The sequence below is a fragment of the Capra hircus genome, chromosome 5, assembly GCF_001704415.2.
Source record: "Capra hircus breed San Clemente chromosome 5, ASM170441v1, whole genome shotgun sequence".
In the NCBI taxonomy this organism is placed as follows: Eukaryota; Metazoa; Chordata; class Mammalia; order Artiodactyla; family Bovidae; genus Capra; species Capra hircus.
Genome location: NC_030812.1, coordinates 27,727,905 through 27,738,538, shown reverse-complemented (window position 1 = coordinate 27,738,538; position 10,634 = coordinate 27,727,905). Strand labels below are relative to the sequence as shown.

Here is a 10,634-nt window from a genome sequence, read left to right as displayed (position 1 = left end):
AGGGCATCTGCTGTCCTTCCCCGTGGTGGGAGCACAGTCTGAGTGAAGTCAGTGTGGGGGCTCACCCAGGCTCAGCTCCCTCAGTGGGGCTGGCAATGCCCCACCCACTCAGGTGGGTAGGGAGAGTTTGGGACTCCAGGGAGAGCTTCAGGAGGCCTTGCCTGAGTGGAGAAAGCAGCTTGGGGACAGCAAACCCTGGAAGTGGGCACAGCTCCAGCAGGGCCTCAGAGTAAACTGAAGCTCTGCGTCTCATTGTGTCCTCCTCCTTTTTCCCCAGCTCCATTGCTGCTCACAAATCATTCCCTCTGCGCTCAAACTTTTGGTTCAAAGGAGCTCTGCATTCAAACACCTGACTATGCCACTATCTAGTTGTGACCAGTTTCCTTATGTGTAATGTAGATAATATCTTCCTTCTTGGGTTTCTAAAGAGTAGGTAACAAATTATGGAACTGCTTAGCCTAGGGCCTGGCACACAGTGCTCAATGGTAGCTCTTAGTGGAAGAGTAAGCGCAAGATGACCGAACTAAAGCTGACACGAACTGGGGGGGCCTGCCTCTCCTACCCTAACCGGCAGACTGGCACCTGAGCCCCTCCTCTTCCACTGGCAGCCCCACTGGCTATGCAGTCATTTCCAACCAACTGATAAACTGTCGTTCCCACCTTTACGTATTTTGTAACTTTTATATGTCAAAAGCGCCACCAGGTCTGTGCTGCCATTGCACAGCGGGGGTCACAGAGGCAAGGAGGTATGGGCCCCGCCTGCAGCCCAGGCCGCCGGGGACGCCAGCGGCTCTGCAGTCAAGAGTGGTTCCGCTTCCCCACAGCCAGGAGCCCTGGCTGACCGAAGCAGGGGCGGGGTGGGCGGCCGGGGGCTGCCCAGCCGCACCCAGTCGCCATCGCCGCCGGTGATCCACGGAATGAGTAGGATGAGCAGCGCCCCGACGCCCAGCGCCCCCGCGAAGCCGGTGAGGAAGCCGAGAGCCAGCGGCCCGGCCCAGCCCGCGGGGCTCCGCTGATACGGCCCCTGGGGCAGTCGCTCCACGATCAGCTCCAGCTTGTCCCAATCGGGCTCGGGAACCGAGGAGCGGCGGGAACGCAGGGCCGGGGCGGGGACAGCGAGGGCGTCGGCTGTGGGCAGGTAGCGCTGCCCGAACTTGCGCAGCTGTATTGTTGCCTGCTGGTGGAGGTTCTTGCCCAGCTCCCGGGCCACGTCTGGGCGGCCGCTGCGCCGCAGGGCCCGGGCAACGCGGTCCCACGACAAGGACGGGGCCTCGGCAGCCAGCCAGGCCGCCAGCCCCTCCCGGCAGCCGTCGGACACGTCGGCAGCCTCGGCCGCCGGCTTCCCCGCTGCCTCGCGCCTCCGCCGCCGTTGGCCTGGCATCGCCGACGTGGGCACAGGCTCGGGCTGAGCCAGCTGGTCCTCCGAAAGCCTGGCCAGCTCAGCCTCGACGTCCGGCTCCGGCGCCTTCAGCAGCGATTGGAAGTGGCCGCACTCCTCCGGGGTTAGCAGCTGGGCCAGGCGGACGGCCGCGTGAGGGCCCATGGCGTCCACGGCCCCCGCCGGAGCCAAAGCCCAGCCCCAGAACGCCAGCGCCAGGGCCCCCGCCGGAGCCCGTGCCGCCATCGCCGGGCGGTGACTGCGATCCACCGACAGTGGGGAGAGGAGCTCCGAATGCCCGCGGGCGGGGGAGGGGCGCCAACATCCAGGGACGGGTGGCAGGAAGGAGGTTCCCACATCCAGGGACTAGGGGCGGGGGAAGCATCCAGGGATGAGAAGGAGGTCCTCCAACACAACTTGTAGGAGGATCTCCTAACACCCAGAAACAGAACTTAAGAGGGGAGGATCTCACAAAACCCCGGGGGCTGAAGTGAGTTTTCAATACCCAGGGATCGGTAAGGGGACTGGAGGCTAGGATCCCGGGCCCTTCTTTTGAAATGCCCGCTGGAGGCCTCCTGGCTGGCCTATTTCTGTCAAACTTAGCAGGTCTCCAACATCTCTTGATTCCCATTTACCGCCCCTCACCCTCCACCTTAGACCCCTTACTCTCCTTATTTCCTATATCCAATCAACTCCCGAGTTTTCTTATTACCTGCTTGCTGTTGCTTCAATGGTATCTGACTCTTTGCAGCTCCATGGACTGTAACCCACCAGGCTCCTCTGTCCATGGTATTCTCCAAGCAAAAATACTGGAGTGGTTGTCTTCCCAACCCAAGGGTTGAATCCAAGTCTCTTACGTCTACTTTGGCAGGCGGGTTCTTTACCACTAGCCAACATGGGAAGCCTTATTACCTACTGAATATGGATAGACTCTACCCTTTCCTGTCCTCCCACAGGTGCATCCAAACCCTCATGCTCTGTTTGGATACGGTAAGTGGTCCTCAAGTCCCCATGCCGCCTCCACACACGGGGACTGAACTCGTTTCCTTTCCCCAAGTAAGCTCAGCTCAGGTGCTTCTTTAGGTCTTGGACTGCACTCCCCGCTCTGCCTGTCACTCCTCAGCTGACAAGTCCTTTCTGGGATGCCCTCCCTGCCTCCCACCCACACCCTTGGCCCTATGTCTTCTCTAGGCACCCCCATCTGCTCCCACAGCACCCTACAGCTCCGTCTTCATACTGTCTCCCCCATTTGACTGTGTGTGTGTGTGCTGAGTCATGTCTGACTCCTTGTGACCCCACAGACTGTAGCCCACCAGACTTCTCTGTCCATGGGATCCTCCAGGAAATACTGGAGTGGGTTGACATTTCCTCCTCCACAGGATCATCCTGACCCACAGATCGAACCCACCTGTCTTGCGTCCCCTGCATTGGCAGGTGGATTCTTTACCACTGTGCCTGGGAAGTGACCCCATTTGACTATAAGGGCTACCTGTTGTCCCCGTAGCAACTAGTGCATAACAGGTGTTCAGTTAAAGATTTGTTGAATTGGTGTGTGAATTCTTCACTTGCAAATCAGCCCCTGTCCACCAGTGACTAACCCCCTCCCCACCCCACCCCCACAGGCTTCATGGAGGAGCCTCAGCTCTTCAGGGGCATGGAAGAGCCTCCTGGTGCAGCCTTGCGACCCCATTGTTCCTCTCCCTTCCCCTCACTCTCGCCCTCACTCTGTGCTCCTGTAACTATAGTCACAGGTATGGTACAGTTTCCAGCTTCCATAGCTTTGTCAAGCTGAACCCACCCAAACCCGTCCAGGAAGTTGTTCTGACCCAGCGCCAATACCACCACCACTACCACCACCACCACGAGTTAGGGTCTTTTCTGGGCATTCTCGAAATAACCTGTGCATCCTCCATCAGGACGCTTCCTAGAAGTGAATTCGAGGATTTAGTCAACACTTATTCAGGGTCTCCTATGTGCACCAAACACTGTGCCAGATGCGAGAATATAAAAATTTTGATAAGGTCTCTCCTTGAGCAGCTTTATCTAGCTGTATTTTCAAATGATCCATTGTTGACCTTTTCCCATCCTGTAATGTGGGCTCTCCAGAACTGAGGCTGTACTTAACCACTTCTGTATCCTGAGTGCTGTCTACACAGAGTAGGTGTGCAATAAACCAACTAGAGAGCAAGGGGGATCTGGACCTCCAAGGGCCGAGAGGGTTGGGTTCACTGAGCCGTAGTTCATCGTGCTGGAGCCCTCATACCCAGGCACACCAGTTGTTTCTCTCCCAGCGGAAACTGCTTCATAGTCTGGCCATGGGCGGGCTTTGGCTCCTGAAAGCCCTGGATAGGCTCTAAGCCTGGGCCAGTGGGAGCCAGGGGGCCTGCTTCCCTGTCCCTTCCATGCATTTTTGATCATTTTGCTGAGCACACTCAAGTCCTCAGGCAGTTGTGGGTCCAAACCTCTCATGGGTATCTCCATAGAGCCTTTTTAACAAGATGTTCCTCCCCAGTTTTCTGTGTCCCAGTTTATGCTGACTTGTCAGTGTGGGGATTGGCAGATGGTGGTGGACGAAGGATCCCAAGTGGCCTAAAAGACTAGAACACACTGTGTCCCCACCCTGCCCTCTGTCCCCTTTCCCTCCATCCAAGGATGATCCTAGCTCTGGCCAAGGGCTGCTGGCCAGGCTCTAAGTGAAACTTCCTCTTCAGCACTCATCTATTCATTCACCCACTCACTCACTCGGCAAACACACGAACCCTTCATCCCTAATGCTTCAGAGGCTAAATCAGCCCCAACACTGAGCCTCTGGGAGCTCAGAACTGCAGGCAGGCCTTCCCTATCGAGGGGTTTTCCCCCCTGGTGGTCTCACTTATGTGGTAGGCACTCAACAGTGCCAGAGTAACAGGAATGGTCATGTTTTGCTGAAGAAACAAACACACCCACAGAGCCACATCCGTGGCACCAGCAGACCTGGAAGCCCAGGCATTTCCCAGAGGGCTCCCCACATCCTGCTGCCCCCAAGAAATCCTCTGGAAACCACGTGTCATCGCTTTAATACTGTGTCATACTTTTTCTTTTAAAATACAGTCTCTTCTGAGGTAGACAGACCGAACTGCAGAGCGTCATCAGACAGGAGATAAATATATCCATGTACAACACGCATCAACATGAGGTAGAAATGGTTACAGCTAGAGGGGAGGACCCCAACCCCAACGTGGGTAAAGGAAGAAGAGAGCCAGCCTGCCCTCCCCCCATCCCTGCCCCTGGATTCTTTGGTATGCCCCCCCCAACATTGCCAGAGCTGGACCTGCCCTTCTCCCACTCGCCCCAGTGCCCATGAGGTAGGTGCTAGTAGACTGGGGGCTGTCTCCTTGTGCAAAGCTCCCCAAGGCCAGTAGAGGAGGTGGTGGGGGCCCTGGGTCTCGGTCAGTGAGCTCCTCCCCCCAACCCCCAGAGCTGTCTGCCTCTTGAAGGGATGGCTGAGATCCCAAACCCCCTCCCCAATGCCCTCCATCCCCCCCACCCCCCCATACATACACACACCTGAGAACCTGCTCACTCGCTGCTCCCCCCATGGGCTTCTCACAGCCAAGACCCTGCACCCACTGCTTTTGAGGCACCGTAGCCCTTCAGTCAGCCAGCTCCAAGGAGCACAAGGAAGGTCAGGGACCAAGGCAGGGAGGAAGAGAAAACAGAGCAGCTTTCCTGTTAGCACTCCTAGGCCAGCACAGACCCTCAGCACCTTGGCACCTGAAACATCCCCTTGGACTTCCTTCCAGCTGGGAGTGGGAGGTGGGAGACACTCCAGGAGCTGTCAAGGTGGTGGGAAACAAGGCAGGCTAGGGTGGTGGGAGAGAGAAGTGGGGTGGTGGCTTGTCCCCCCACCTCTGGACCAAAGGTCAGAGTTGTGAAATGGGCTCCCCAGCAGAGGGGGGGGTACAAAATACTCCAAAGCCCCATCACAGGAAAGTTGGTGGGAAGAAGAATACAGTTCTCACAAGGAAGGGTGCCTAAGCCTGGGCTTCTGGTGGAGAGTTTGGGTGGGACTGAGAATAAAAGTCCAATGTTTATTCAGGGGAACACAGCTGCCCATCTCCTCCACCCTCTCATAGCCCCTGGAGCCCTAGGCCTAGGGCACTAAGGAACAGGAGAGGCAAGAGTCCCCTCAGAACCTTCTCCTGCAATGCTCGGCCACTCACTCACCCCTCCTCAAAGCCTCCCAGCAGACCATGGAGGCTGAGTCGGCAATGAACTCTGTGCCCAATCAGACCTGTAGCCAGACTACTTTCCCTCCGGAGGAAATCTTCTTAGCAGAAGGTACAGGAGACCTCTGCCTAGACAGGGACCAGGTGGGATGACCTCTCTGGGGACTTTCGACCCGGGTCATCTTCCCATTTGGGCCCTCTCAGCCTACCTGCTAGCTCTGGGGCAGGCAGTGGGCAAGGGCATCCCAACTCTGGATAACCAACCCTGCACACAAAACACGCTACTCAGCTGAGGGGTGGCGCCTACAGGAAGAGCAGCAGGAAGGGAGCAAGACCTACCTCCTTCCAAATGCCACAACTCAGTCCTCATCACCTCTGCCTACAACATTGGCCCTGAGGAGGAGGCCCCTGCAATACATTCTGCTTCTGTCCCAAGAAGCGCAGGGGTTGGAGTGTGGCCTCTCGGTCTTCCTCTCCCCTTCCCCTCAGGTCTCACTGTCTGAGTCTTCTGAGAGAATCTGCTTCCCTAGGGCTGAAGGGGTTGATGGGCTGGGGGCGGGGGGAACACACACAGGAAAGCAGCCAAAATCTAACATTCTTTCTGAGGTCAGTTTCTTCCTGAGTCATCAAAAGAAAAACAGCAAATTCTACACATCTTACAAAAATAAGAGGCCTAAAATATTAAACAAGCTACATTTCTGGAGTTTTCCTCCTCAAAAACAACAAAAACCCCTTCATTGGGTGTTTTTCTTTTTTGCTTGACTCCCACAGACCTAAGGTTTCAGCTGGATGAGGGGTGAAGGGAACCTCCTCTTCCTCAGCCCCTTAACCTCCAGATCTTCTGCAAAGGGACACTGCAGTCTTTGAATGTGAGGGACAGAAGGCAGGGAGAGGGACCAAGACACAGAGAGGCTGGAGAGCAAGGGATAGAAACAGAAGCGCTGAAGGCGACAGATGAGACACAGGCCGGGGAGGAGCAAAAGGGAACCAGGGCTGGAGCCGGGAGCGAGAGAAGGGTGTATGGTCAGTGACAAAGCGACGGAGAAAGAAAACCACCAGAAGCAGAGAAAGGGAGACAAGGAGAAGGGGGAGGGAGCCATTCAGGCAGCGAGGAGACAAAAGGACTGTGGCGAGAGAGCAGGAGTTCCCTAAGCCCCGGGGCCAGTCTTCCGCGGGGCAGAGATGGCGAGCTTCCCCTCCACAATAAATAGGAAAAAACCTGAGTACACAGCTCATATGGCATCTCTCTGCCTAGCACAAGCATTTTCCTTCCCACGGGAAAAAAAAAAAAAATCCACCGGCAGCCCCCTCCGCTCCCTCACCCCACACCCCTCACTCCGGCACGCCCCAGCCCAGCCCGGTGGGGTTAAAGAAGACCCTTCACAACCGAGGGGCCGGTAGTGGGCGGCAGCTCCCTCGGCCTCCTGGTGCGCCATCAGTGTCCGAAACCGTACATTTTGTCCCACTCCACGAACGAGTCCAAGTCCTTGGGTGAGGCCCTAGGGCCCACCTTGGCCAGCGCTGCCTCCATGTCCTTATAGGAGATGGGGCGCTGCAAACCCGGGAGGCCTGCCCCGGCCGCCGCCTGCTGGCACAGCTGCCCCAGCTCGCCCCCAGAGAAGCCCTGGGTGCCCTGCACCAAGGCGGCCAGCTCCCGCTCGCTCAGCGCGCAGCCCTGCTGGGCCAGCGCCCGCTGCAGGATCTGCCCGCGGGCCGGGCCGTCGGGCAGCGTCACGTAGAAGCGGAGAGCGAAGCGCCGGCGGGTTGCCTCGTCCAGGGCCGCGGGCCGCGAAGTGGTGCCCACGACCAGCACGCCGTCGGCTCCCGCACCGCAGCCGCCGTCCAGACAGGCCAGGAGCGGCGCCTGCAGCGCGCCTGCGGCGGCCGTGCCGTCGTCCCGGGCGGACAGCAGCGCGTCCAGCTCGCTGATGAGGAGTACCGCGGGCGGGCGGCAGCGCGCAGCCGCGAAGGCGGCCTGAAGGAGGCGCGCGCCTTCGGCAGCGCCCGGCGCGACCAGCGTGCCTCCGCGCAGGCGCAGCAGCGTGGCGCCTAGTTGCGTCGCCAGGCAGCGGCCCAGCAGCGCTTTGCCAGCGCCCCGCGGTCCGAAGAGCAGCACCGTCCGCGGCGGGCGCGGGCTGCCGGGGTAGGCGGGCGGCCTCAGCAATGGCCACACCAGCTCCTCCTCCAGCGCCGCCTTGAGCGCGCCCTGGCCCGCCACGTCCGCCCACTGCACCGGCGGTCCGCAGTCCACCATCTTGCTGGTCGCCAGCTCCAGAGCCCCCTGGTCCACACCTTTAGGAGGCTCTCCTGACGGCACCGCGAAGCCCCCGCGGGGAGGCGGCGCCGGGGCCCGCTCCGGGAACTTCTCAAAGGGCTCAAGTTGCGGGCCGTAGACGGGGGAGCCCAGGACTTTGAGGGGGACGCCACCAGCGTACTTGCCTGACGCCTCCTCCGCCGCTCCTGGCGGCTTCGCCCGGAACCCGTTGCCCCGACACTCGCCGTTGTCCGCGGCGGGGTACGAGGCGCCGTCGGCCGCCGGGGCTTTGGCGGGCTCGAAGGCGTACTTGCGGTAGCGGCCTTCGGCTCCCTCGTCTGTAGCCTTGCGCTTCAGCGACACCCCGGCCTCCGCTACCCCCTGGAAACCGTAGGCGGCGGGTGATGGCCGGGGTGGGGCCGGCGTGGGCAGGGGCGTGGGCGCCGCCAGACCGGAGGTCAGGTAGGGGGCCGGGGGCGGAGCGGGCGGCGGCGGGAGGGCCCCGTAACCCGTCTGCGCGGCGTAGCCCCCCGCGGGGTAGTTGTACAGAGACCCCGAGGGGCCGTAGCCCGGCGGGGGCGGGGGCTGCAGGAGCGCGGCCGGGGGCGGCGGGGGCAGCGCGGCGCCTGTCTGCGCGCAGTAACCCGGCGCCAGGTACCCCCCGCCGTAGCCCGCCGCGTACTCCGGCGCCGCCGACGGGCCCCCGCACGCGTTGCCGGCGTAGAGGGGTTCAGGCAGGTTCCCGGCTAAAACCGGGGAACCGCCGAGACCCCCAGAGCCGCCCCCACTGCCCGACTTGGTTCCCGGGAGCCCCTCGTGGAGCGAGGCCAGGGGGTAAGGAGTCTCTGGCCCCGGCCAGGGTTCGGGGTCCCCCTTGGCGCCGTTGAGGAAGGCGGCGTCGCCGTAGCCGCCCAGGGTGGGGCGCTCGTAGGGCGAGTCCAGGACCCCCGAGTACTTCTCGGCGTAGCGCTTGAGGAGGTTGGAGGCAGTGAGGGCAGAGATGTCGTCGTGTGCCCAAGCATAGTGGCAGCGCTGGCGACCCCCAGGGGGCAACTCCAACTTGTGGGCCGGCGACGGGGTGGTGGAGGAGACGTCCAGGTGCTGCTCTGGCCACTGGTTGAGGGGCTGGGCGTGTTCCGGTGTCCAGTGCATCTTCGACAGAGCTGCAGGCAAGAGAAGCGGCTAGTGAGATCCTGAAGAGCCTCTAAGGCCCCACCGACTGCCAGCCGCAGGCGGACCTTCTTAAACCATAGCTTGGGACAGGCTGGTTTTCCCGCATCCACTCACAGCGTTCCACCCTACCCGGGCCATCTTCAGGCACCAAAATCACCGTATTTGTCTTGTCCCACTATTAAAGTTGTCTGAAAATACTTTCTCAGAACCAAGATGCATCTGAAAATGATGGTTTTTGAGTCCTAACCTCACCTAGGCAATGACTATTTTGCCCTGGTGCCTCCAGCCATCCACTCTAGAGGACACATGGTCCTCACTTTCAGACCTGCTGTAGTGAAGGATGGTGTCTGTGGCAGAGTCTCACTGTCCCTGGGAAACCCCAGAGGCTGACCCAGAAGCATCACTTCCTTTCCACGTGGTTTCTTGTATCTGCCTGATGGAGTTAGAACACCTGGGTTCCAGACCCAACTCTGCCTGAGATGGTTGCATACCCAGAGCAGGTTGCTGCCACCTGCCTCATTCCCAGAATGTTTCATCACAATACAAAAAGGTTGTTTCGAATAAACATAAATGTCTTCTGGAGAAGATGGGACAAAGTTAGTGCCCATCATAGAAATGGGATTTCCCTGGTGGTATAGTGGCTAAGACTGGCAATGCAGGGGGCCTGAGTTCAGTCCCTGGTCAGGGAACTAGGTCCCACATATCTCACCTAGGAGGTCGCATGCTTCAACAAAAAGTCCCATTTGTGGCAACGAAGATCCTGTGTGTCATAACTAAGACCCAGCACAGCCGAATGAATAAAAATGAATATTACAAAACAGAAAGTTGGTCACAAGTTTATCTGCACTTCCCAGGAACCAAATAACTCTGCTGAATAAAACACACTATGATACTCAAAACAAGCAAAAATATTCCTGGCATAGAGATCATAGAACTTTTTTTCATGGACCTCAGGAAACGGCCTCTTAGGTAGTCATGATGTAAACACTGCAGAAGTATTTATTTCATACACTGTCCCTCAGCACCAGTCCAGGCGTGGGCCAAACTGGTAAAAGGTATTCAAGGCCTGGGGAAAGCACTCTCCAACTGTATGGCTCCAATTTGTTTGCTTGATCTGAAAATAACTGCTCAAAGACTAACTAACTGGGCCCATGACGTTCCAGACAGTTTTTGCTAATGATTATTTCTCAGTCCTAAGCTTTTGATAAGTTAAGCTTACAGGTCAGTATTCTTGCTTCAACAGAATTTTACTGCTGCTGAGTCGCGTCAGTCGTGTCCGACTCTGTGCGACCCCATAGACGGCAGCGCACCAGGCTCCCTCGTCCCTGGGACTCTCCAGGCAAGAACACTGGAGTGGGTTGCCATTTCCTTCTCCAATGCATGAAAGTGAAAAGTGAAAGGGAAGTCACTCAGTCGTATCCGACTCTTGGCGCCTACCAGGCTTCTCCATCCATGGGATTTTCCAGGCAAGAGTACTAGAGTGGGGTGCCATTGCCTTCTCCGGAATTTTACTGAGCACATACTAAAAGCTGTGCCAGGCATGGGAGCAGATTGAAAAGTGAATATGATGTTTCAGCCAGAAAAGACGACATCCTATATGAGGTGGAAAATCAGAGGTGTG

General features: G+C 58.5%; 1 protein-coding gene across 1 annotated transcript in view; it reads right to left on the bottom strand.

Annotated features, from left to right (window-relative positions):
• Positions 4,131–10,634, bottom strand: part of FIGNL2 (fidgetin like 2) — a 29,610-nt gene continuing 23,106 nt past the window's right edge. The window contains exon 2 of the mRNA XM_018047743.1: positions 4,131–9,003. Coding sequence (XP_017903232.1) covers positions 7,022–8,992 — 1,971 coding nt within the window. The 5' untranslated portion in view covers positions 8,993–9,003 and the 3' untranslated portion in view covers positions 4,131–7,021. The remainder of the gene's footprint in view (positions 9,004–10,634) is intronic.